Here is a 27,081-nt window from a genome sequence, read left to right on the forward strand (position 1 = left end):
GCTTAAGGTCCAGGAGAGGATACTGCCAGGGGAGCAAATAAGCAAATAGCATGTGTGCGCCCGCGCGCGCGCGCGCGCGCGCGCGCGCACACACACACACACACACACACACACACACAGCCAAGTAAACAGACACACCCCTTCCCTTTTCATCAGACGTTTTACCCTGAAGTTTTCTGCCCCCGGCTTCCCGTTCCGCATTTTCCGCATTTTTCCCGTGATGCCTTGCACAGAACAAGGGCTTCATAAATATTTATGTGATCTCATAGCAGCTGGTGCTACCCATGTGAAGAAGTACAGAAGGGGTTTAGTTCAAACATTTACTGGACGGTTCTTACACTGCACACACCAGGTGACAGGCTGCGTGCAGAGCTGTTTCAGATGCTGTGTCTGTGATCTCTCAGCATCCCTGACAGGTACCCTTGGTGTAACCCATGCAGGATATAAGCCAGAGCAGGCTTCAGGAGCCCAGTTCAAACTGGGAGCATCCTAGAGGAGGTGGTGTCTCTACCTGAATGTGTGTCTGCCACGGAAGAGAAGATGAGAATGTCTTGGAGGCAGAGGGACTAAGCCAGGCAGAAGTCCAGAAGCGTGGGACATGCTGGGGGCTCTTCAGTGCCACAGTCATGGTCGGTGCGGGGTGCCCATTTTGAATGGCCTTCGACCCTAGTCTGGGAGGATGTTGCTGAGTTGAAAGTGTGAGTTTCACACCAGTGGTTCTGGCTGCTCTGTGGAGGCCTCACTTCAGGGGGTGAGGGTGGAGGCGGAGAAAGAAGGGAGGTCTGAACTACAGCAGTGGAGGTGATGAGGGTAGGTCTGCTTTCCAAGCTCAGAGCCCCATGCCCCCCTCTCGCTGGCCTCTGCCCGCAGCCGTGCGACATGCTCCGTTACCGTGCAGGAGGGTTCCTCCAGCAGATGGGACCGCTCCCAGCTTGCGCCCGGACACTGCCGTGTGGTCCAGGAGGTGCTGGGCAGGACCTTTGCACCAGAGGCAGCCTCCTGCTGAAACTAATTCTGTTCCCGTCCTGCCCCGGGGGCCCACAGGCAGCCCCTCCTGGGTGCCTGCACATCAGCCATCACAGTTCCAGCACCAGGAAGCTCTTCCTCTACCACTCAGATGCTTCCTCTCCGTTCCAGTCCTTCCTTACAGCCTGGCAGTCATTTTCTCAGTGCCCCCCTTGCCTTACTCATCCCTCCATCAAATATTTGTTGAATCCCTGCAGGGTGCCGATTACTGTTCTCAGACCGTGGGACACAAGGGGAGCGAGGCAGAGGCTCCGATCTCATGGAGTTGATCCCTTACTAGGGGAGACAGACCATAATAAACCCACACACACGGTACATCAGGTGGTGATGCCTGCTAGGAAGAGAAAGAGAGCATCTTGGCTTCACTGTGAGGCCAGTCCTAGGTTTCTTCTACAGGGTATGGTGTGTGTTTAATTAAGTCTACAGCGGCTAGGCCTCTTCTCCCGGAGAGGCCGGAGGCTCTTAGAGACAAGAGACAGACAGAAGTCAAGCTCAGGCCAGCTTAACCAAAAATCAGCTTTTGCTGGCCTCACTGAAGAGTCAGGGTGGGGTGGGGTTAGCTTCGGGCCTGCTGACCCCGGGCCTCCAGCCGTGTCTCCAGGGTTCAGTTTCCTCCTCCATCCCCAGCTCTGCTTCCTGCTGGATTGGCTCTGCTCCAGGGCCCCTTGTGGTGACACCCAGCTGCTGGCAGCCCCAGCAGAGAAAGAGCGCCCCTTCCCCAGTAGCTCCAACGGAAGTCCTGGACCCGAGTCTCGTTAGCTGGCAGCGGCCTGGCCTTATTCATGTGCCGCCGTGTCCCCTGGGGCCAGGGCATGCAGTATTCTCCTCCTTGAGCCTGGAGCCAGGTTGGGCTCCATCTAAACCACAGAGGTGAGGAAGGCGGGGGGGGGGGGGGGGGGGGGGAGGGGGCCCTAGGCTGACCAAAATCCCAGCTCCTTCCTGCACACCCCCGAGCCTTGCGGCTGGCGGGCAGTCGGTTGCAGAAGTGAGGCTGGAGTCTGGACCCACAGCCCCGGGTGCTAGGCTTATGGGGTAAAGGGCAGCGCCAGAAGGTGTCTGGGCTCGCCCGTGGTAGACATGGTGTGGAGAAGCTGCAGCTGTCCCCAGAGTCCCTCCAGCTTTCCTTTGCTGTCATTTACTGCCCAGCAGTAAGCACATTCATGCTTTCATTCGATCCCCCGGGTTTGTGGAGCAACTGTGCATCTGTGCTGGGGAGACAGCTGTCTTGGGAAGCGTGGAAGACCCTTCCACGCCTCCACCCTCCTCCCTTGTGGCAGTTTGGTCTCCTAGATGTCATTCACCCCAGTGGTTGCGTGGGCTGTGCCTGGGGAGGACTGTCGTGGTGAATCGGACCCAAGTGCCACAAGGCTTCAGTGAGCACAGCGGAGGGAATGGTCACCGTTGGTGGGCTGTGGCCCCAAAGTGAAGATTGGTGTCTGTCCTACTCCTCTGTAGGGTGGGAATTTTGGGGGTGGGGAGTGGGACAGTGTCCATTTGCCCATCTCGGGACTTGTCCTTTTGCCTCCCAGACCTTGTCCCTCCCACCCCCTGTCTTCTTTACTGTGGGTGATCGCCTTCGCCCCCTTCCCCAAACTCTGTTCTGTGTTTCCTCCACTCCTTTTACAACCGTCCCAAATCCTTCGCGTCGCCACCATCCGCCCCTCGGGCTCCCTGTCACCTTCACACCTGCCCCTCTCCCTTCACTCTTCTCCTTGAGGCTTCAGCACAGCTGCCTCTTCTCGGGAGCGTTTCCCTGATGCTCCAGACCAGACCCTCCGACCGCGTCCCCCACGAGCGCTCTCATGGCCCGCAAACTGTGTCCCCTCCCGCGTAGTGGTCCTGCCGGGTTAAAGCTGTATGAGTGCAGGTTCCTGGTTCACCTCGGCTCCCCACAACTGAGGGAGGGGGAAGAGTCGTGCGAGTGCTCCCCAAATTCATGATCCCCCGGCTTCCCATCCACGCCACTCTCCAGGCCTCGAGTGCTGAGAGAGGCCCCGGGCACGCCCGCAGGACTCATGAGCGCACCCAGAGCCACGCGCCCTGGCCCCAGGCAGTAAGACAGGCGCCTCTGGGCCCCCCCACGGGTTAAGGCAGTCCTGGTCCAGGACCCGCTGGCCAGCGGCAGGGCCTTCCTGAGCGGCCGCCCGCTTGAGCAAGTGGCCAAGAGCCATGGACTCAGCTGCCTGAGAACGACCGGCGGCATCTCCCTGGTCCAGTGACAACATCCCAAAGGGTTTCTTCCTTCAGCAGCAGCTGTGCAAGATGGCCTTTCAGACTTCTCACAACTCCACACTTTTTTTTTTTTAACGGGCACTCACTTAGAGACCCAGGTGGAATGCAGGGCTGACTTGAGCGGAGTAAGCTCTCCAAAGAGCATGCGTCCCGTGAGCAGAGGTTGCAAATGGGTCATCCCTGGCCTCAGCTGGCCTGCAGATGTGGAAAAATTTAAAACCTAGGGATTTCCCTGGCGGGCCAGTGGTCAAAAATTGACAATTTCATTGCTGGGGTCCGGGTTCAATCTCTGGTCGGGGAGCTAAGATCCTGCAAGCCACATGGCGCGACCAAAAAAAAAAAAAGAGAGAAAACTAAACTAGTCTCCAGCCTTTGAAATTGGGGACCTGACATCTCTGCGCCTCGTTCCTGCAGCACCACGGTTGGTGGCGCTGAGTAGCAGCCACCCGGGCACCCTGCAGCCTGCCACCCTCCACACCGCACTCCCTCCATCAGTGACATGGCCTGTTCTGAGTGAGTCTTGGAACCTTTTTATTGGTGTGTACATGCACACAGAAAAGTGCACGTATCCTACCACTGTGTAGAGTTTTTTCACACTGAACACTTCCCCTCATCCATGTGAAGAAACTGTTTTCTAAGCTATTTGATGATCTTTTGAGTTACTAGTTTTATACCAGGTTTGTTTTTTGTTTTTACTTATTACAAACGAATGTAGCTTTGTTTACTGTACGAATATAGTGTTGGGGGGAAAAACACCAATTTTTCTTTTTGCAGAAAAGCCTGCCATTGCTCCGCCCGTCTTTGTGTTTCAGAAGGATAAAGGACAAAAGGTAAGGGGCCGGTATGTTCTCCCTTCACGTGGTTAACTCTGCCTTGTTTTCTCCCCAAGCTCTCTCTCCCCAGGTCGCATGGCCGAGGAACCTTCTGCCATGGAGAAAAAGCCCGGTGGCTTTAGGTTACCATGGCACGAGGTTAAGAGGGGGTGTGTATGGACAGGGCTCAGAGACCCTGCTTTAAAAAAGCAGTGGAAGAATCAGCTTCCTTCTCATTCCTAATGATTTGCTTTAGAAGTACTGCTGTGCATTAGGAAATCTGGTAGGAGGGAGAGAAAGGGGGCCGGGGACGGGGGGAGGGAGGAGAGGAGAGGGAGCAGTGCTGGTTAAGGGGCAAGTAGGACCTTTAAAGATTTTCGCGGAATTTTTTTGGCCCCAACCAACTTGCCATAAATGCATTTTGAACAATTAGTAGTCAGCTTGCATTATATATTCACCACCCATCTTTGTTAGGTTGCTTCCCCCTTCTTGGGCTTTAAATGTCTTGTTTTCCCTGATGTACCTCGCCTAATTCATCGTGATGAGCTAGCAGCCCGTCAGAGGACTGGTGGGTGCATGCGGCGGTGCCTTCCCACAAAGTCGCGTGTGGTTGCTTATCTTGAAGTCATTGGGGTTGTCTCCCTCCCTGAACGGATCAGCCTGGAAGGTCCGGGTTGTATCCAGAGATGGTTGGTGTTCTGTGGTGATGCCTCCCAAGCTTGTATGAGGACTCCCCCTATTTGTCAAAAAAATGGATGGTCCCTGCCCTCATGCCTGGGACATGACAGCAGGTGTGATGTCATAACCACGGCAAGATTTCAGGGTGACCAATGCGCTGCGTTGATGCAGGTGTTCTGAAACCCGTGTGCGTCTTGTTGATGAGGACAGCATTTGAGGGGCTTCTCGGCTCAGGGCTGTGACGCACAGACCAGGTGCTCGGGTGGATATCCAGTCCCCCCACAGGGTGGCCAGCTTTGAGTTTGGGGGCTGCTGGCCTGGCGATTTGGGACTCCTGGCGGCCCAGCTGCTGCTTGTAAACCCTGCCCCTTGGCCTGAAAAGAGAGCAGCCCCAGCGTTCAAGGGCTGTGCCGGGGAGGGCGCAAGTGCGTGGAGGGTGCGGGAAGGAGAAGCGGCTGCCCTGAGACCCCTACCCGCACCCCCGCGCAGGGTGTCTTCTGTGTCAGCCGGGGCTCATCTGCTAGGCTTGTTCTCAAATTAATCTTTCCCGTTGTTAATTCTTATGCCGAAGAATCGTTTTAGGAAACAAAACAAGGAAATGTTCTTCCCTTTTGGTTTCAGTTTTCCGAGTGGTATTTTCAAGATACATCAACCTCTGCCGTCCCCTCTCCCTTGGGCCCTGACCAGTGCATACATGTGTTTTTATCATTTGTCCTTTGGAAGTTCAGTCACTGTGAAGGGGCTTGATGTGCTTCTGGCTTTTAGAGGTGGGTGTGTTTGGTTTCTGCTTCAGATGTAAAAGTCACTTCTCTTAGGTTTTCCGTAAAACCGGGATTTTCTAGAATTTTGAGTTTTGTTATGATTTTCTTTTGAACCACTTTTAGTTTGAAACAGGGGTCAGCCAACTAAGAGGGCTGCTCCCACTGCTGTTTTTGTCAATAAAGCTTTATTGGCGTTCGGCCCCGCCTGGCCCGTGCAGAGAGCTGAGGCCACACCTGTGCTGTCCACAGCAGAGTGAAGGGGTTTGGACTGAGACCAGTTAGCCTGCAAAGTCGAACATATTTAGTATCTGGCCCTTTACAGAAAAAGTTTGCCAACCCAGATTTGAAACAAGTAATTGGAATGAATAATTCTTAAAACCTGAAGACTTTCTGACAGCCAGCAGGGTGAAACGCTAAAACGTAATGTTTATTTGACTGAATTTAAAATGCTTTTAAAATGACTAACTCTTATTTCAGTACTGTTTTCACGGTTGAGGTGGTTCTGTTGCTTCGTAATTCAAAGGCTGACTTACACGTGTCACCTTCAGAAGGTTGATGCCAATTACATAAACGGGGTGAGGTTGAACCCGAAGAGTCTCCAGGGAGGTGCTCGTCACCGTGAAAACGTGCACATCAAAATATTGACTCAGTGCCAGCTCTAAATGGGCTTCTAGAAATAACTGACCTCCAGCTCTTCAGAGTTCGCCTGCTGTCACCCTTGTGTGACAAGATCATCGGAAGGGCACGGAAAACCTCTGCGTCTAACGGCAGAGGCCGGAGGAGCCTGCATGTCCGTCGGGGCCGCCCTCTGAGCTGCCGGGTGGGCGGCTGCCCAGTGGACACACAGCCCTCCTCCTTTCTCTGCTGCTATGACAGCTCGGGCGTCGGGCGGGAAGGAAGCGGAGAGGCTTGGACAGCCGGCTCCATGGCCGCGTGGCTCCCCGGCCCAGGGGAAGCGACGGGAAGGTAGGTCTGCAAGGAGTGGCCACGACACTTCTCACAACATGACACCTTGAGACCCTCCCAGCTTCCCCCCCTTGCCGCGATTTCAGCCCTCCCTCCTCACGCCACAGTAGCAAGAGTTGGGAAGATCTGTTCAGGTTGCCGTTGTTTTTTTCTGAGGGAGCTTTTATTTTCCCTTTTCAACTTTCTGTTTTTGAAAATTTTTTCAAATCCTCAGTAAAGTTAAAAGAATGGTACTGTGGACCCTTGGGTATCCTTCACCTGGCTTCACCGTTAACATTTTTATCATAAATGCCAGAAACGCTCGACTATAAGTTGCACCCACCTGACAGTTTTCCCCTAAATACTTCAGCACAAGTGTCTCCTAGGAATTCTTCTCCATGGCCCCAGTGCCATGGGCACGCCTGAGAAAATGATAATTAATTCAGAAATACCCTCTAATAGATAGTCCACATTGAAATTTTCCTAATTGTCACCTAGGTCTCCCATACAGCTGTTTTTTGAGCCACTTTTTGATCCACAAAGATCAAGAAGTCCCGTTGTCAACTGTGGGAGCATTACCTTCTTTCAGTAAATGATCTCTAAACCACCAGTGCCCCAGTGGGATGCACTCCAAGAGCCCACAGCCCCCTTCAAAGGCTTTGAAACCAAAAAGAAAAAAATTAGGCTGCCAGCCCAGGCGTTTTGGTGTTGGTTTGGTGACAAAGACACACAAGATTTTCCGTCAGTCCCATAGACAGTTGGAGTTGCATTTGCAGCAAACCACAGCTTGGTGGTGGTGGCCTGCCGGTGGCATCCCTTGGTCTCAGGACAAGTCGTCAGATCCTCCCACTGTTCCGTGTTAGAGCATCGGGCAGCAGCGGAACTCCAGTCCTGACGCCCGAAATGCAAACCTGGAGCCAGACTGACAGCGCAGGAACTGTCTCTACTGCTTTCCTGTTCTTGAGCTTCCTCAAGATGGCGCTCTTCACAAAATGCTTGCATTTCCACGCATTTGTGTTTTAGGGGCAAAAATGAAAGATTTTGGGGTTGCACTGGCAGGATAATGTCCATTTAGCAAAAAGGCAGAAAGCAGTTACAGCAGCAGTTGGGCAGGAAGCAGGGTGTCACCGACAACACTGGGAGCTTACTGTGTGTGTAACAAGCGTACCCTGTATGCGTGGTTTTTTGTCAGCCACGTATATTTTAGGATGATGTCAAAGCCTGCCAAAATCTCGATGTCCGATTTTAACAAACATGTTGAAAAACTACAGGCTCTATCTTGGTTCCTTAGAGCTTACTCAGACCCAAGGAGAAAATGCTGGAATGGCATTTGTATTTCTTTTTGGTCCTCCGACTTAGGCTTCATCTCTAGTCTGCCATGCCATGAGGGCATTTCTACATTTATATTCGTAAAGCAGGGATTAAAAAAAAAATCCAAGTGGTTCTGAACAGAGATAGGCAATTTCCCCTAGAGCTCTGGGTTTCATTTTCTCTTTAAAATGGTGTTAAATCTCTAGCCATAAAGTAGCAGCAGACTGGTGCGTGGACCAACCTCGGTGCCTTGGACAGGTTTGAGGAATGGCCTGGGAAGGAGGACCTTTTATGTCTTTGGCTCTCCCCTGCATAGGAAGAGTCGATTTGGGTGGCTTTTTTAGATGTATGGATGAGTTGTGTTGCTTTTGCTTTTTCATAAGAATGTTTGAAAGTTCTCTTAAAATCCTCTATGTAGTTCCTTTCATCTAGCAGGCTCACACATTTAAAAATAGTCCCAAGTCCTGTCTAAAGAGGTTTCAGTCACTTCACAGGCAGGAAGAACACAGCCGTGTCTGCAGGGAGGCAGGGTGGCCCCGTGGTCATTTAGTTCACAAAGCGAGAGAAACGTGTGGTGGACGATGCCAGGCAGGAGGCTTGGGGACCGGAGCCCATGTATTTATAACAGGACACCAGCTCTGTAACGCACCTCTCAAGAAGAATCTTGGCCACAGAGCCCTCAGCCCATGGAAGCCCCTTTAGAATCCCAAGAACCACCTCAAAGGATGCCGGGGGGGTCTGTGCTTTTGAGGACGAAGACTTTGGGGACCGGCTTCCCCTTACCCTGGCTGTTTTCTAGATAAGCCCTGGCTCGGAATGTGCGGTGGGAGTCTGGGAGAATTGTAGGCCGAGGGGCTCCCTCCTTCAGCCGGAGCCCCACCCACCTGTCACTGATACAAAACCGGCTCTCTGTGTGTCTGCCAACTCGCAGGGTCACCCCGCACCTGCGCTCGCCGAGCAAGAAAGCATTCCTTTCCTCTCGGGTTTAAGCGGCAGAGATGGGAAGGTGCTGGCGGGGCCGCAGCCAGTGCAGAAGCCCTGGCCCCACCGCCCTGGCTCTCCCAGTGGCCAGACAGGGTGCTGGCGCCCACCTCCCCTCACGAGTATGTTTGAGTGGATGGGTAATTAAGCCCTGGGGACAGTTTGACACAATTGCCCCTGTTCCCCTCTGCTAGTGGCACCGCCCCCGTCTTGGTCACAGGGATGTTTCCTCAGTCGCTGCCATCGGCAGAGGATCTCTGTGCCACAGGGGCCACCTTGCAGTTTTCAGAAGGAGGGTCCAACTTCTTGCACACCTCAGAGCTCCCTGCCAGGTCCGACAGCAGCAGGTCCGCGCTCACTGCCCTTCTGTCAGTGTGGAGGGCTGGCTCTGTGGAGCAGAACGCGGTAGCATGTGCCGGCTCTCTTGGCCTGACCCCCCGGGCAGGAGCTGCTGAAGGCCGAGCATCTCCAGACCTTCCCCTGCCCCCCTCCCCTGCCCCGCGTTGCTGGCTTTATTTACATTGAAGGAAAATTGTCTTTTTTGCTCCCAGTCCTCTGCAGAGCAAAAAGACTTGTCGGATTCGGGAGAGGAGCCTCGGGGGGAGGCTGAGGCCCCCCACCATGGCACGGGTCACCCCGAGTCAGCTGGTGAGCATGCCCTAGAGCTTCCTGCCCCCGCTAGCGCTTCAGCCAGCGCTCCTGAAGCCCAGCTTCCTCCTTTTCCACGAGAACTGGCAGGGGTAAGTCCACCTCCACCCGGCATCCCATGGCCCGGGGCTCCCAACCCAGACTGGCCCCTTTCCCTCCGGGCCCCTCAGATCCACACCCCAGGTTGTCAGCAGCTGATGATAACTGAAAAGATAACAAAGGCCCTCTTCAGCTCCCTTTAATTCCTGCTGCCAAAAAGTCAGGAAAGAGGAAGTCCCCTTTTACATTGAGACTTTTCTAGTTGGGGGAACATTTACCCATAGCCAGAAGCTAGTCCTGGTTCCTGAAGGAGGCGAGGGGGCAAAAGAGGAATTGAGTAGTGGGGTAGAACCTTCCACAGCAAATTCGGCCCCTTCTCCCTCCTTCCATTTTTCCTTCTCCTCTCCCTGAATTTGGGCATTCAAGTTCAGTTATCTTAGAAACACAAAAGGCTCCGGCTTCCTTGACCTATAGGAAAAGGTGTCTACCGCAGATTGCTTTGCAAGACTGGTTGTGTTTGGACCGTGGTTGGGCTGTGAACTGCTTGTCTTCAATCAAAGCAGGAAGAAGAAGAGACTCTTCCTTTGAATCCAGAGGGAATCCCTTGAGCCCTTTATCTTTGTATTCAGAAGGCTTTTGAAGATTATAGGTGGAGAAGATTGTGAGCTCTCCAGAACAAGAAATGTCTTGAGTTTTTGGAGTTTGATAAATTGGGAAAGGTAAACATTAGCCTACATTCAGGATCGAAAACCTCGTCGTCTCGGTACCTAGTGACAGAGTCCCCCATTCTCATGACAGGGGAAAATGACTGTCAAGAAAACAGAGGATCCCGCTCTGCCACACTGAACCCTGGGCAGCCTTGCAGGGTGTCACAGTCCCAGGCCTTACCCCAGACCTTTAGCGGTTCCCTGTGTCCCATCACCAGTCTCCTGTGTCCTTAAGGAAGCCGCTAAAATTCTCTTAGAGCCACCAAACCCTGGGATGCGCAGGAATAAGTGATACTCAGGCAAGGTGAGGTTGGAGCCAAACTTTAACATTCTGGAGGGATCCGTGTGGGGCGGGGTATGGGGGAGTCCTGCGTGGCATAGAAATGGGCTTGGGGTAAGGAAGCCCACGAGAGGTTCCGGCCCGAGGTGCTTACACCAGAGAGTTCTGGGAGCATAGTCCTCACACGAGGGCTGACAGCAAGAATTCAGAGGCTTTTCAACTTTTGGGCTTGGAGGTAGAGCAGCTGCTGGAACCTTCTCCCAAATTGGCCGTTATGAGTTTCATGCCTTCGGCCTTTGCAGGTACATGTTTTCAGTTCCCTGAGAACAGATGATCTTTGTGCGGATCTGCCCAGGAGACTGGGCCCTTCTGCTGCTGCCTGGGTTGAAAAGCACGGTTTACGGAGCATCTCCCGCTGAAGAGGTTGAGGGTTTTCAGTCTAGGGTGGCAAACAGTAGAGGCTGTGTCACGGCAACTGCCTTTCCAGAAGCGAGGCTCTTTCAGGCCCCTTACTTCTGATGACCACTTGGTGAGACGGGGCCTGTGCAGGAAGCACCCTGGGGGCCTCGCCTTCAGGCTGTGGCCGGTCCAGGCAGTGATTTCTGAAGCCTGGCCAGTGGAGCTCGGCTCCTCATTTCTTTTGGACTGTGGGTCAGAGACTCTAATTCCGAGACATTCAAGCAGTGCCCCAACTGGCAAATGCAAGGTCAAGCGCAATGGCAGGGAGCCTGGGGATGGTTGTTACGTCACGTGGGAGAGAGTCGGGGCTGGGGGAAGCAGTTTCTGAATGTACCGGCGTCGTAGCCAAGGCCATGCCCGTGACATACACGCGCGTAACTGTGGGGATCCCAGTTCTGTCAGAAGTCCCAGCAGCGTGACCATCACATCACTTGTGACAGCTCTGAGTCAACCAGGGCTTTCTCTGCTGATTAGGCATCAAGGCAAAGTAACCTTTGTTTTTTAGGTCAATTAGGGCATAGATCAAGGCAGATGGAACCTGAGCCCAGCTTCTTCCCGGGCTGAGGTGTCTATGGCTAACTCGGACTAGTTGCTTTTGCATCAGAGCAGATTTGGAGCTTGCTCTGTGCCACACTGGAGTTCAGGAAACACCCACATGTTACCCGACAGGTCCCATCCCTCACGTTTAGTCTCTTCTTTATTCCACGATCCCTTGAGCGAGTGTAAAGCTGCAAATTCTTTATAATAAATAGTGGCTCGCTGAATTGTTGCCTATAAAGGGCCCTTATCGTCTTTCAGTCTCATCAGAACTCTGGCCATTGAAGACTCAGTACCAGGAAAAAGTCTCAATATATCAGACTTCCTGGCTCTCACAAGGCAGCTTGAAGGAGACCAAACCACATCCAGATTAAGTTGTCCGTTTGATCCGGAGAGAGTGAGCGTTCCCAATGCTCACTTGGAGGCTGGCTGGAGTCTACCAGACTGAAGCTCTGCATCAAGGCACTGCCGAGCCTGAAATATGTTTATGAGACCCACCAGGAAGCTTAGAAAGAGTCTGGACCCAGCCCCTCATCCTCTGGCATCTGCACAGGGTTTGACCCTCGTTCCGCCCTGGCCCTGCCCAGCATTCACATCTTGGAAGGCCACCTCTCTTTTTCTTTTTTCGATGTCTGCCTTTTTGGTAAGAATCTCTGAGCTGGTTCCCTCAGTTACAGAATAAACAGCAGTGAATCTGCCTGTGGTCCACATGAAGGACACCCCTTAAGTGACTTTTAATCCCAGGCGTCCATTTTCCTGCAGCCCCAGCAGTGGGCTTTCTAAAATTTATTTATTTATTTATATTTTTTATTTTTGGCTGCGTTGGGTCATCGTTGCCGTGCACGGGCTTTCTCTAGTTGCAGCGAGCGGGGACTGCTCTTTGTTGCGGTGTGAGGGCTCCTCATTGCAGTGGCTTCTCTTGTTGAGGAGCACGGGCTCTAGGTGCGTGGGCTTCAGTAGTTGTGGCGCACAGGCTTCAGTAGTTGTGGCGCGCGATCTTAGTTGCTCCACAGCATGTGGGGTCTTCCTGGACCAGGACTCGAACCCGTGTCCCCTGCACTGGCAGGCAGGTTCTTAACCGCTGCGCTACCAGGGAAGTCCAGCAGTGGGCTTTCTAACTGGGCCGTCCAAATGGGGAATCACTGAGTCCCAGGCAGGCCAAACGGTGTCTGACATTTTCTGGAAGGAATTTCCCTGACATGGTATTGCTTTCTGGTCTTTTCCGGGAGGTCAGGAAGGCAGCACCGTTCATTCCTGCTCACTGCCCATTTGTCTGTGTCTGTGTCTCCTCCTGGACTGGCCTGGCAGCCTTGTCCTCTCGAGGCCACGCCAGGCAGCCTCATGAGAGCCTTGTTTGGGAGGGGGGAGGGTGCAAGCCTTAGCAAAGTGAATGATCGTAATTTTATTTTTTTTTACAGTCATAATTGTATTTATTGATTTTTTAAATTTTTATTGAAATATAGTTGATTTATGTTGTGTTGGTTTCAGGTGTACAGCAAAGTGATTCAGTTAACGATTGTAATTTTCGTTGTTTCATCCTTTACACCAAGATCAGAAGCTTCTCACACCTGTGGTCCCATCCTGGGTTAGGCGTTCCCTCCTATTTTGTACTTAGCAACAGGGACTTATACGCACCTCACAGAATGAGCTGCTTCCCCTGAGGTTCCAGTGTCTTCTGAGGGGAGAGGACTGTGCTGCCTGTCCCGCCCGCTGGAGGGACTCAGGCCACCTTGCAGTGCGCAGTCAGGGCGGGCTTGCTCGCTAGGCCGCGGCCTTGCCTCCGTCCACTTCATTCGTTCACTAGCACCAGAAAAATAAGTTGAAGTGTTCTCTTTGGTCTTCTTTCTCTTTGGCCTCCTCATGTAAGTGTTCGTTGGGCATATTTTCATCGTGGCATCCCTAAAGGGTGCTGGTCCCAGCGTCCCCGGGGTGTCATCCTGAAGCCCCAATCCTTGAGTGGTGGCTTCTGCTGTGGGAAGAAGCAGAGGAGGAAATGGGGCTTCCACACCCTGCTCTGTCCCCGCTCCTCCCCAGAGGCGCAGATCCTGAGAGCCTGCTCTTAAAATCCTCCTCACAGGAGTCCCTGGAGCAGTGGCTCCTGAGCTTTGGCTGCAACCTTCTGGGCTCCAAGGAGTTGGGATTGCAAGACCTGACTCCATGTGTGTCCCAGGCATTGTTCTAGACTGACCCCTGAAGAGCTGTTCCCTTGGTTGGGGCGAGGGGTGGCCCCCAGACCACTTTGACATGGAAGACGTCCTGTCCCCCCAGGCTGCTGTGTCTGAGGACAGTGTCTGTGGAGCTGTCATTGGCCTTGTGTGGGTTGAAGGGGAGCAGTGCACACCAGGCCTTTTCCTGCTTTGGGGGAAGACAGCATGAGGCAGCCAGGCCCAGACAGCAAGCGCAGGCCTTCCCTGGCAGGAGCAGGGGCAGGCTGCTTCTCGCACGGGCAGTGGTGGAGGGTTTTTAGCTGTCAAGTAGGCTCCAAAGGCAAGCAGAAATGCCTTCGCTTTGCAGTCTGTCTTCCTGCTTCCTTGCCCTGGTTCCTATTGAGGAGAGTTGTTGGCGTCACTTTCCTCACTGCTTCTGAGTCGGCTGTTTCAGACCCACCAGGAAGTTCCAGCAGCTTCTGGAAGGTCCTCCCAGTTGGGGAATCTTCCTGTGCTGTCCTTTGCAGGCCTTAGCCTCCCAGCTTTTCCAGGACAAAGAGGCCTGCCACATGCCTGTGGGGTGGGTCTTAGAATAGACTCGGAGCATGGATTTGAGGGTCTCCTGGGGTCAGGGGTCTAGGAGTATCTGATCTTGTCTGGCCAGGTGCCCTTTCTTTTCCAGGTCACCAAAGGGGCTGTGGCGGAGGACAGGCTCCATTTGTGCAGTACTTGCTGAGTGTCTTTTGTGCAGTGTCCTGGGTGTGGGGTGTATGAGCTGTGAGCAGAACAGACAGGGTAGGGCCTCATGGTAGCAGGAGACAAACAACAGATGGACACATTAGATCACATCCCACTGTGATGCACAAAACAGGGCAGAGGCCCGAGAGAAGCTGGAGGGTAGGGTGGAGAAGAGCTGCTCCTGCTTGCTGGGTGATGATGTAGCCCGTGAGCAGGGGTTCACCCTGGAGGTGGTCAGGGACAGCTGTGCAAGTAGCACGTGAAGAAGGAACACTGAGGCAGGAACAGGGTTGACATGCTCAGGAGACAGGAAGGAGACAACAAGGCTAGGGTGTGATGGACGAAGGGGGCCCAGTGCTGCAGGAGGCCACCCGGGCTCAGCAGTCCTGGGCCCCAAGAGGCGGGGCTGCAGCCCCTGAGGTCTGGGTACTTTTCTGGAGACAGGCTCCTAGCACCCATCAAATTTTCAAGGAGACCCAGATCCCTGAGAGGTTTGGGGTGTCACTGGCAGAGGTGAGGAAGTTAAGTGTTGTTAAAAGTGCCCCAAAATACACAAAGCAAAAACTGACAGAATGAAGGGAGAATAGACAATCCAGTACTTTGTTGGAGACCTCAGTGCTCCTCATTCATGTTCAGGTGCTAGAACGTCCAGACAGAAGCAGGACGAGGACAGAGAGGACTCCAGCAGCTGCAGGGTACACGGTCCTCTCAGGGGCATGCAGGAAGCTGCAGGATGGACCACTCACTAGGCCACAAAACAAGTCTCAGTAGATTTAAAAGGATTGAAATCACACAGAGTCTTCTCCTACCACAATGGGATAAAATTAGAAATCCCTAGCAGAAGGAATGCTCGGAAATTCACACATGTGGAAATTAACGTAGCTAGCCAAGAGGAAAGGCGGGGGTCCTCTTGAGATTGAGGTGACAGAGAACTGGCCTCCCCAGCCGCTGAGAAACAGGACGACGCTCTGGCCTCACAGCTTTTGGGTCCGTTGCTCTGTGTGTAACTTGGGGGACACATGCCTTGGCAGCTTCCCCATGGCCCATGGAGTGCCTGGAATCCGGCTGCTTCCACTGAACACAGGCCAGTGAAGCCCCACTGTGTGCTGGGGCCACACCCTTCTGGAACTTAGAGGCTAGAGGGGGACCCTGACACCGACCCACGGCTGGAGTGAGAGCCGTGGAGAAGTGCAGGGAGCGGTGGGGCCACGGCCTGAGGGGTTTTCGTCTGGGGGGCAAGGCAAGGGACGGTGTCCGTGGGTGAGGGAGCAGTGTCTACAGAGGCAGGGGGCTGGCCATTTTCCAGGTGCCAGAAGTCATTCAGGAAGCAGCAGATCCCACAGGCCCCAGAGGCTGCCATGGGCAGGTTTGGGAGAGTTGAGATGCTTGTTGAGTGAAAAGGTGGGGGGTGGGGGGAGTCGAGGATGGGACTTGAGGGCGAGGGCTGGGCTGGGGATGGCCGGGCCTGCTGTGGAGGAGTAGGAGGGAGGGGCCTGGAGCCTGCACCTTCATGGTGTCACCCAGGGCAGGGGAGCATCTGAGAGGAGCACCCGATGTTCTGGTGACATGGCTCCGTTCTGTCAGATGCCAGCCTGGGCCCCGTAGAATGACAGCACTGCAAGAGCGCCTCTCTGGGTCCCCCATGCTAAGACCCTCTTCTCTGCTCCTCCAAGGGTCCCCTGGTCCCTCACCTGGCTCTCCCACCTCCCCCAGCACTGCCCCAAAGTATGACATCCCGAGGGGGTGAGCTGGCTGGGAGAGCGTGGCCTGTCCATTTGCGAGCCATGTGGCACTGCCTGCTTAGCCCACTGACCCCTTGCACCTCCCTCCCTACGGAGGAAGCGCTGGCCCCGCCATTTTCAAAGCGAAGAAGTGGAAGCTTGGGCCAGTGAAATAATTTGCCCCGCGTTTCAGGTTTAGGACATGCAGAGCTAGGAGAAGCTGACTAGGCTTGGCAAGCCTTCGAGAGCAGGATTTAGTGCCTTCATGCTCTGAGCTCGAGCCCTGGCCACTGTTTTGCACTCATGTAGAGCCAGCCTGCTGGACCCTTGGGTATTTTATTTCATTTTGGGCCCCATGATATGTTCACATATTGAGCCCCTGTTGTGTTACGAGGGTTTCGCGTTTCCCAGGCATTTTGGTGGATGGTCTCTGATGGGGGGGGTTGGGGGGGAAGGCCAGGTTGGGGTCCTTTTCTTACCATCCAGGCTCTCACTGTCCTTTAGGATGGGTCTGCAAACTCTGCCCCCCGTCTGTTTTTGTCCAGCTTGCAAGCTAAGATGGTGTTTTAAAGGATTGTAAAAACAAAATAAAGAATATACAACTTGTGGCCCGAATGGGGCCTGTGAAGCTGAAAATACTTTCTGGCCCTTTACAGGGAAAGTGCCACCCCAGCTCTGGGAGGTCCCCCGGCTCCTCGTCTGCAGTTTTCTTATTTGCAGCAGTTACTGCTTTTACACACGGCTTTGCAGCTTGCCAAGCACTTTCCCATGCATCATCTCATTTAATCCCTAACAGCTCCTCGAGGCAGGTGGTCCTCCTTTGGCTAAACTTAACTCCTGAGGGGCTTTTCTGAAAATAAACAAATTGGCTCCCCTGCTTGCTCTTAAACCGGTGACCCGGGGGCGGGGGTGGTGATGTTCACCCTTCAGAGTTTGCTTTTGGCTGCTTAGTTCTGAAGAATCTCATGTCCCTGAGAGGGGATGTACAGCAGGGACTGTGTATTATCCCACATGGGGCGGGGGCTCATTATAAGCTTCTTAATTGCTCGTTTGCATTCTAAAATTAGAGGTTGTCAAGGAGGAGATGCTTCAGCCACCTTTCACTCTCAGCTGATGATTGTTCGGTGGGTTCTACGGTCTGAGCTGTTGTACCTGGGGATTCTCTTCTGAACACTTCAGCCCAAGGCTTCAAAGCTCTCGGCTGCTCTGGAAAAAACAGCCCACCTTGAAACAGTTCCATACCATGGGATGTGCCAGGGCCAGGAATGGGAACCACCATGACCCAGTGTCACGCAGCCAGTGTCAGCGGTCCTGCAGCCCTTCAGGGTGCAGAGAGGGTTGCTTTCCAGCACTTGGCAAAGTGAACTTGGCCAGATCCAGTTTCAGTGTTTGAATTGGGGGGCTGGGGTGGGGGAACGCCAGTTAGCTGTACCCAGTGGAGAAACACGGAAACTGATCCTGTGCTGGGAACGCGTTCCCAGCCGTTAAGAGGATTCCTTGGCACGAGGCCTGGTGAGGCAGAGGCGTGACGGTTCATGGGATTTTTGAGCATTAGGTTGAAAGCCTGTCTGTGACCCGGGTGACTGAGCCCAGGCCACGTGCCCTCAACGCTAGATTTCGGGATCCATTTGTGGCAGAAGTCAGGAGCTGCCGGGCCCTGGGCCACGCGGCCCTCTCTGACCGCCCTTACATGTGTTCTTGTTTCAGAGGTCAGCCGGAGGCTCCAGCCCCGAAGGTGGAGAAGGTGAGGAAATCTCTCAAATGTTTCACCAGTTTTGGTTGTAAAAGCGGAAGCAGCCTGATTTTTCTCCTCCTCCTCATTTTCTGTAGATTCTGACCGAGAAGATGGAAATTACTGCCCTCCCGTCAAGCGAGAAAGAACATCCTCTTTAACGCAATTCCCACCTTCACAGTCAGGTAACAGTTGCAGCCCTTCGATAGACGGTGAAAGCACCTGTGTTTCCAAGCCCGCTGTTCCCCTCCAGCGCCTCACACCCCTGTCTGTCCCCTGTGCACATCCCGTTAGAACTCAGTCTCCGTCAGGAGTGAGGCTGGAGCGTGCCCGAGGGTAGCACAGGTGCCCCCGTCTGGAGGGGTGAGACCTAGTAGACTATTAATAAGCAAGGCTTGCGAAGAAATCGTCCCTCTGAAAGGGACCGTCAGGGCCCTGGTCGGGGCTCTGACCATTAAGCGCACGTCCACCTTGCAAGGCCGCTGGCTATGTGTTGACTGAAGGTGGGGGAAATGGGGTGTCCTCCTGGCCCTTCAGCCATGTGCCTAGAGCCCGGTGGGCCAGTTGAGAATCCCAGGCACACACACAGACAGTACATAGGAGGGAGTCCAGTGGCCCCAGCAGGCACTTTGGTGGAATACCGTGAGCTCCCCGACGAGGGGGCTTGGGGGAGCCTGGAAGGGTTGGCCAGGCTGGGACCCTGTCCCTGTGGTTGTGGCTGGGCCCAAGGGCTTGGAAGCTCCAGCCTGGTGCCAGGTCTGCACACACACACACAGGCCAGCAGACCAGCTGGTGGACACAGGCTGGTTCAGGCAAGAGGCGGGTTCCTGGGGTAGAGGGAGATGCTGGGACTACTTAGCAGGGGGCTCTGCAAGCCTGGGGACACCCCTGCGCCTTGGAGGGTAAAAGCTGCGGCAGGGTTCCCCACTCCCGCCCCCGGTCCTGGCTCCGTCCACTCTGGCATCGCCCCGTGCTGTCTGCGGTGCTGGCTTACAGACACTCTCCAGTTCCCCAGCTTGAAGTTCATTCTTGGGAATTCATGTAAAACATTTACAAGTGTGAGCCCTAAGGATATCACTTTAAGGGAAAAAAAGACACTCCTGGAAGCTTTGTTTCTGCTTCCAAGAATAATGCAAACGTCACAGGAATGTACAGTGTAGAAAGTGAGTGTCCTCTTACGCTCATCCCTGTAACACTTAATTTCATGCCTGTTCCCTGAACACTTGTTTTGGACATTGCCTCATCCTTTTTCACAACTGCGGGAGACCCCCCTGAATAGAGGCACTGTCGTTTGCTAGCCAGGCATTGAGGAGCCGTTCGGGCGGTCCACAGTGCAGGCTGCGGTTACGTCCTTTTTCTAAGGATCTCTGCACGCTTGTCACGTGAGCCTTACCACAGGAGGAGGGAGCGTCCACTTCCTGGCCTTGATCGTACTCCTTCCCGCTCACCGTCCACTGCTGAACCGCACTTTGCGCATCGAGAAGGTGCAGCAGAGAAGAGAGGAGGTGGTTTGTGCTGTGACCGTAGGCTGAAGGGGTAGAGGACCAGCAGGCGTTAGCCCTCTCCTCTCGCGCGTCACCACCTAGGGGATGCTCAGCGCTCAGCCATCAGGGGAGTGGAGCCACAAGCAGTCCCACGTTTGGAGGCCTTTGCACTGCACTGTTTCCACTTAGCTAGCTGCCTTCTGTCCGCACAGTTAGATCTTCAGCCCCACTGCATTGTTGCCTGGCCCACAACCCGGGAAGCAGTTGATTTTGTAAGATCCTAAACAGGTGAGGGGAGGGGGTCTGCAGCCAGCCGAGCCCCGACTGGTGACAAGGAGCAGGGCCTGAGGCTTGGCCCCAGGGGAGACTCAGAACATCGGGTGCATCCGCTTCCCTCCTGGCTGCTCCCACAGGGGCACAAGGACGAGTCAGGTGGCCACAGCAGGCCAGAGTCAACTGCTAGATATCAAACAGATTCAGGCTGTTCCACTGGACACCCACCTTTCTTGTGCTTTAGAAAGAGTCCCAGGGTTTCACTTTTACTGGGAGTTGCCAAAGGCCAGGTTCACAATGCTGACCCCCCTTTCCCCAACGGTGGGGCCTGGAGATGACCCCTCAGGTGGGAGAAGTGATCCTGTGCACGTCTACCCTGCCTACTCACACTGTTTTTCCTCTTGTTCCCTCCCCTGCCTGCACCTCCTTGTTGACAGTATCAAAAAACAATGTTTTTATGCCATCCACCTTCTGCGAGCCATCTGCAGGCAATTCTGACTCAGAACCAGGTGAGCCCTCGCGTCCCTTTACCTTTCTCGGCTGGTCACTGGGGGTTTCCTGGGATGAAAAGCAAGGTCTTAATTGGGAATGGGTGGTTTGAAGGCAACCTTCTTTTTCAGTTCCTAAATGTTCCCCAACTCTTCACTGCACAGATTTGGAATCTGGTGTGAGGCAGGCTTCATCAGCCCTTAATTTCTGTTTCTACAAGCAGGGCCTGGTTACAAGGAGTTGCAAGTCCTTTTAAAAAAAAAAAGAGAGAGAGACAAGCAAAAACAAAAAAAAACTGTAATGAAGTATACTACTCATTTTTCAAAAGTTTACACAAATAATACGTTTGTATCATTAAAAACTCAGAAATACATAGAGTAAAAGAATCCACCTCTCCATTTCCCACGCACTCTGCCATCCCAGTGGTAACCACTCTGAAGTTTATGTAATTTTCCAGACCCCTTCTCTGCGTATTAAATTCTCACATGAATTAACATTACTTAGATCTGTTTAGATAAATATATTTAATCAGAGCCTTAGAATTTTAAGGAAAATAGCTTGATCCTTTCTGAAGAATGTGGGGCTTTCCTTTTTTGGTCTCTCACTAGAGAACCAACTCCAAGGTTTCCTGAAAGTTTCTCCCACGTGGCTGAAATTCCTCGTAAAAGATTTAATGAGCGAGTGTAACCATCTTAATTCTGTAACCCAACCTGCCTTATATAAATTCATTGCCGACTTCAAAAGCGCTGCGAGACCAGTCATACTCTGGCACGAGGGCACTGTCGAGGGAAGAGGCAAGTTGTTAGAACGTTGAGGGTTGATTTGATGACATTGTTTCAAACAGTTGAATTCATTTTGACTCTAAAGGCAAACTGTTTTGAGCTGACCCCCCTCACGGGGCCTGAAGAGGAGCTTGGTTTGTAGGGGTCCTTGGGAAGACCTGGGCACTGGCCTAGCGAGTCACGTTCTGAACCCCGGGGGCCGTGTCAGCCGTGGTGGGTGATCAGCCACTGAAGCCAGCCCTCGAGCTCTGTTAGGAATCTAATGCTCGCCCCCGAGGTGTCTGTGCGACAGCCCCACTCCCGCTTCTTCCCCGAAACCTTTATCCTGCAGCACTGAGAGCAGGGCAGCCCTGAGCAAGGCGGGCAACTCGGACCTGCCTCCGAGGCCTGCCACAGCCCGGCCAGCCCCTGGACCCGCTGCCACGTGCAGCGGTGATAGACTGGCTCAGCCGCTCTGCAGAGTGAACTTATTCTTAGCTCCTTGCCTGCCTGCCTTTTATTTTTTTTAGCTTTAATTTTTGCGGGAAAAATTGTAACACTTAAGAATGGTAAAGCACTTCTCTATCCCTCTACCTAGAGACCCCATTCGATTTTCCCGGGGCGTCCCAGTGATGTCCTTCATGGCAAAGGCATCAGATCCTGGCTCACACATCACGTATCTGCAACAGTCCCTCGAGCTTGCCTCGGCTTTTATAACCTTTCAGAGTGCAGGCCAGTTACATTGGAGAAGGCCTTCAACCTGGCTTTCCCGCTGTTTCCCGGTGACTGGACCAACTTACCCTTGGGGGCTAGAACACCACAGAGGTGAAGCTGTGTGCTTCCTGTGCACTGTAGCAGGTGACTCATGGCGTTTACTGTCCTGTTACTTGAATAGGGCGGAGCCCGCCCAGGTTCTCCACTGAAAAGTCATGTTTCACCCTTTGATTAATATTTTCTGGAGAGATACTTTGAGACTCTGGAAAATCTCATTCCTCTTCTTACTTTTTGCTGCAGTGTTAGCCTCCAGAGATGTTTTCTTGCTGGGAGCGGCTACTCCTCTGGTGATGGCCGGCCGGGGATTTTCTGCCTTCTGTGGGCCGGCACTCTGCTGGACAGCAGAGCTCTTCTCTGCCACTGCTTGCTCATGTTTACTAGAGCCACATGGATGTTCGCATTCCTGTTTTAGTCAGTGGGTTATAATCTGTTGTTATTAGTGTTTACCTTAACATTCAGATTTTATCTTCACCATGGGTTTATTTTAATCATCCCACAGTTGGCTGCCGGGAGCTGCGTCAAGCCTGTGCCCCTTGGCCATGTCCGCATCATTCTTTCGAGCATGTCCTTTTCTTTCTGTCATAAGGGGTTCCAGGCTCATCTTCTTCCCTCCCTTTCCTCAAGGGGATCCTGGTTCTGCTTAGTGGAGAGTGGTCTCTAGAGACCAAGATCTGAGTGCTCTGCGTGCTGGTCGCCGTTGGGCTGTCGCCGCTCCCAAGCCCTCTCTGTGCCCAGAGCTGAGAACACACACAGCCAGGAGCACAGACATACGTAGACCTCTTCGCCTACACACACTCACATCTGCACGTGTTTCTGTGCCTCTGCTATTCTGTCTGCTTGTATAGGTCACCCCCGGTTCGGGTGGGTGCTTCCAGCACCAACAGGGTTCATTGTAGCCCCACCTCCCCCCCTTCCCCCCCTTCGTATTTCTGCCCCTTTTCTGACAGCAAGAAACCTGGCTCCCTTTGTCCTCAACACACTTACTCATCGCTCAAGCCCCTGCCAAGCTGCCTTCTCTCAGATTCTTTTTAGCCTGTGGTACACACCAGGTTAAATTCTGATCTGCCTTCCTGGTTAAATCCAGAGTTCCCTCATCACCTGGGTCTCTCTGAGGTGGGGCACAAAAAAGCCTGCTTGCTTCAGGCATGATTCAGAGGACGGAGGCTGCCCCACAGCAAGCTCACGGGGGGCCGTGCATGTGCCCTTGAGAAGACACGGGTACAGCGGCCTGTGCACCCCTGTGACCTTGGCGTGACCTTGCACCCCCGTGATGGGCTCTGGCCATCAGGCAGTGCCTCTTCACTGCACCCTGACTGCGTTGCAGGACAAGTGAGCTTCTGGAGGCCATGAGAAGAGACCACGTTTGTTTCAGTGCAGACAGGGCTTGTGGCAGGACCTCCAGGGTGCGCCACCCTGTAAGCACCCTCCCTGCTGCTCTGGGCCCCGCTGTCCCGAGTCCCCGGTTGCCATTGCGAGTGTGGCACACACGCCCGTCTGTGTCTCCATTCACCGCAGCATTCAGCATGGATGTCCTGTGCATCCTTGGGGTGGGCCAGGCACTGGGCCCAGTGCTCGGGGTCAGTGGCAGTGACTTTCCAGGCCTGTCGCCCCTGCTGGTTAGCCTGGTCAGCCCCAGGGGTCCAACGGTCAGAGCAGGGCGGTGAGAGCAGTCTCTAGCCCCAGTGTGAACACTGCAAAGCCAGCTCTAAGGGCTTTTTAAAATCACCTGAATTACGAATTTCATCGCATTTTTTTTAATGCTTCTAAATTGCCAATCATCTTCTGAATAATCCTGAGCTTTGAAAATGTAATTCAGTATTTCCCTTCCCAAAAGGAACATCTGGCAACATGTCCTCCCCTGCATCCTGTGCTGTCTGGCTCTCCTGAGTGTGGTGTTAACGACCCCTCTACGGGAGAAACACCAGCTCCACCAGCGCAGACTCCCCGGAGCCCGTAGGGATCAGCTCCTTCATGCAAGCTAGCAGTGAGAGTTACTTATTGTAACCTGTTTTTGCCCAAGGAGAGCAGTTTGGCTCACCAACACATAGCCCACAGGAAGAGGGCCTTCCTGTTTAGGAATTCTTTTGGTTTTTTTTGGGGTTTTTTTTTTTTGGCTGAGTTGGTTCTTCGTTGCTGCGTGCGGGCTTCCTCTAGTTGCAGTGAGCGGGGGCTACTCTTCGTTGCGGTGCACGGGCTTCTCATTGCGGTGGCGTCTCGTTGCGGGGCACGGGCTCTAGATGCATGGGCTTCAGTAGTTGTGGCTCGCGGGCTCTAGAGCGCAGGCTCAGTAGTTGTGATGCACGGGCTTAGTTGCTCCGTGGCATGTGGGATCTTCCCGGACCAGGGCTCAAACCCGTGTCCCCTGTATTGGCAGGCGGATTCTCAACCACTGTGCCACCAGGGAAGCCCCCTGTTTGGGAATTCTGATTTGATTTTGTTTCATACCTGAAAGTGTGGGCTGACCAGGTGTGTTTGTGGTGGTGTTTGTGTGTACAGTTGAAGGGTTTCTAGTGTATCTACAGAGTTGTGCACCCATCACCATAATTAACTTTAGAACATTTTTGTCACTCCAAAAAGAGACCCTATACCCTTGAGCAGTCACGCCCCACTTTGTCTTTCCCAGCCCCTGGCAACCACAAATCGACTTTCTGTCTCCGTGGATTTGCCAGCTCTGGACATTTCATTGTAAATGGAGTCATACACTGTGTGGCCTTTTGGGGTATCTTTCCATTTATTTAAGTCTTTACTTTCTTCCAACAATGTTTTGTAGTTCTCGTGGGTTCAGTTTATTCCCAAGTATTATATTCTCTGTGGTGCTATTGTAAATGGAATTGTTTTCTTCACTTTTGGATTGCTCGCTGCTGGTGTGTAAAAACAGGCAAGGGATTTCTCTGTCTTGATCTTGTTCCCTATGACCCGAAAAGGGTTTTTTCCCCCCGTGGGCTGGACCTTAGCACAAAAGTGAGACTGCCTCTGGGACCCAAAATGCTGCAGTCCCTGGGCTCTTCTGGGGACAGACGTGTCCTATTGGAGTCACAAGGCTTTTTATCCTGATCCTTCTGGTCAGGGAATGCATTAGACTGTCTCCCCCGCCCCCTGAGATGGGCAGAGTCACCAAGGTGCAGGGATTAAGGGATCTGTGTGTACTGGTGGCTGAGCTGAAACCAGGCTTTGAGCCCCTGTGTCTGTCAGCTCTGCATAGTTGTCCATCCCAGACTTCGTCCTGAGGGAGGCCCCGCCTCCTCCTCCTGGGCCTCCCAGCGCCCTCATTAGCCGCAAGCACTCCGGGCACATCTGGAGAGAGCCTGCCGTCTGCCACCTTTGATCTTTCACCACAGAAAATGCATCTCATTTCTCAGAGGTCTGCTGGTAGTAGAGAAGCTTCTCCTGATTACAGACGTGTCCTCCTGGAAAGGGAGCTGGGTCCCAGGGACCAGAACTCTGTGGCTCCCTGATATTCCTTGGGGCCCGCGAGCACAGCCCAGCCTCCGAGCTCTCAGCCCCGGCAGGTAGCTGGGTGGGTGGACTGCAGCTTGACCAGCCCCACACATGCCCTCCAGTTTTCTGTTGCCAGCAGTTCACCCCAGGGCCAGCACTGCCTGCAGCCCTCAGCCTCCTCCCTTACAGACGGGATTGGATGGGCCTCTGCTCTTCTGTTTTAACTTGGAAACATTTTCCCTAGTTCCCCAGGCCCATGGCCACCGAAGCCCAGACCACAGTCCTCTTCTGCCCCTGGTCCCTCCTAGCTTTGCTGCCCCACCCCAGGCAGGCCCGCTTTTTTTTTTTCTCTTATGCTTGTAGAGGAAAAGAGCAGTGGATTCCGGTTGAAGCCGCCGACCCTGATCCACGGCCAGGCACCCAGTGCAGGTGGGTGTCCGCCTTGAAGGAGGAGCACAGAGTGGCTGCCTTGCGGCCTCTGCGTGCCAGTGCGGTCCGGGCTCACTTTTCTGACACGTGAGCACTGGAACACCGCTGGAAAGAGCCCGTCGGACCAGGGAGGTTCTCCTGCCTGTGAGCCCGCTGTCCCGAGGAGGTGGCGGCGAGGGAGCGGGCCCGGCTTGGTGGGTGGCGTTCAGGCTCCGTGCCCGGCAGTAGCTCAGTTGTGAGACTGTCTCTGCTGAGCGATCTGCCCACAGCGTTAACCCTGAGTAGCAGAGCAGCCGCTAGTGAGCGGGGCCCGGCACTCGCGCCATCGAGACACGTCACATCCAACGGGAAGCCCTTGCAGGGCCTGGAGCGTTCTCGTGGTCCTTGCCCTGTATGTTTGGCAGAGGGATTTTCTCAACGTGGCATTTTGAGAAGCAGGTGCAAGGGGTACCTTTACGTGACCCGTAGCAGAGTCCTAAACTTTGAGAGGTGAACTGTGGCTTCGCTGCTTTCCCCTCACCGTCTGCCCTTGACCCTCGAGCCCCACGCTTGAGAACAGCTGTCTCTTGGTCCCCCCTGTAGCATTCCTGTACTCACTGGATTAATTTGCAGACATGATCAGTTTCATGGGGGTTTCATTTAATCACATATAAAAATAACAATAGCCAGAATTTGTATGTCTAACTGTAGAGAAAATATCTTGGGTTTTTAATTTTTTCAGTATGCTTCCCTGTAAAGTCTAGCCCAAGAGGGACATCAGATGCGTTGTTGGGGTGAATTTTTCTGTAAAGTGCCTGAGAGCTGGCGTGGGGGTGGGTTGCATTTCTGCCCTTGCGGTCGGAGGGCCCGGGCAAGCCGACCTCTGTCCCCAGGTCTGCCGAGCCAGAAGCCCAAGGAGCAGCAGCGGAGCGTGCTTCGCCCAGCAGTGCTACAAGCCCCGCAGCCAAAGGTGCTCTCACAGACCGGTGAGTGACTCGGCCGTGGCCCCTCCCAGGCTCACACGTCAGGGCACAGCCGCGTCACGACACAGGTGGCTTTGGCCCCATCTGCTGAACGCACTGGGAAATAGAGTGCTGGAGAAACAAGCCCTCAAATCCCCAATGAGCCTGGAAGACAGGCAGTTCCACTGGCCTCCTGAGAGCTGGCCCCCCAGCCCTGAGCGGCCCAGATGCGTCCCTGTGTGTTTGCAGGCAAAACTCAGCCCTGTATGTCTAAGAGACCTGAACCATATTTCTATTATATCCACAAAGGATGGGGTTTTCAGTTCATCCTTAATTTTCTTAATACTGATAAACTTTTCTTCTCTTCCTCTTAATCTTTCCCTACAATTCAAGAGCTTTTCATCGGGAGCAAAAATAGTTAATATTTCTGAAGGGTTTTAATTGCATGGAAAATTGTTTTGGTCTAATACTAAACAAAGCCTGATTTAAAGTTGTACATGTCACATAATCTCAACTGTTTAAAGGAGAAAGTGCATAGAAAAAAGACTCTATTAGTAAAACTAGTTTTATAAAACTCATAATTATTCCCCAAATATATTTTCTTTTTTTTTTTCGCCTAAGTAGTAGTATTTCTAAATAAACTGAAAATTCACATGGTTCTTTGTGGAATAAGTAATAAAGGATTCTTTCTTTTGTGAGGTGTTAGTTTTGGGTTTGGGTTTTTCTAACCTAAGAATT

General features: G+C 53.3%; 1 protein-coding gene across 10 annotated transcripts in view; it reads left to right on the top strand.

The window, feature by feature from the left end:
• The window catches only part of RANBP3 (RAN binding protein 3), a 56,743-nt gene that overhangs the window by 14,489 nt on the left and 15,173 nt on the right, over positions 1–27,081 (top strand). For 4 of the 10 annotated variants that reach the window (XM_067734056.1, XM_067734057.1, XM_067734058.1 and 1 more), the window contains exons 2-8: positions 4,033–4,088; positions 9,298–9,486; positions 17,730–17,766; positions 17,853–17,939; positions 19,949–20,020; positions 25,337–25,402; positions 26,275–26,367. In XM_067734056.1, the coding sequence (XP_067590157.1) occupies positions 4,033–4,088; positions 9,298–9,486; positions 17,730–17,766; positions 17,853–17,939; positions 19,949–20,020; positions 25,337–25,402; positions 26,275–26,367 (600 nt within the window). The remainder of the gene's footprint in view (positions 1–4,032; positions 4,089–9,297; positions 9,487–17,729; positions 17,767–17,852; positions 17,940–19,948; positions 20,021–25,336; positions 25,403–26,274; positions 26,368–27,081) is intronic. The other 6 variants (XM_067734063.1, XM_067734064.1, XM_067734065.1 and 3 more) reach the window with 3 other exon arrangements.

The sequence above is a fragment of the Pseudorca crassidens genome, chromosome 3, assembly GCF_039906515.1.
Source record: "Pseudorca crassidens isolate mPseCra1 chromosome 3, mPseCra1.hap1, whole genome shotgun sequence".
Lineage (NCBI taxonomy): Eukaryota > Metazoa > Chordata > Mammalia > Artiodactyla > Delphinidae > Pseudorca > Pseudorca crassidens.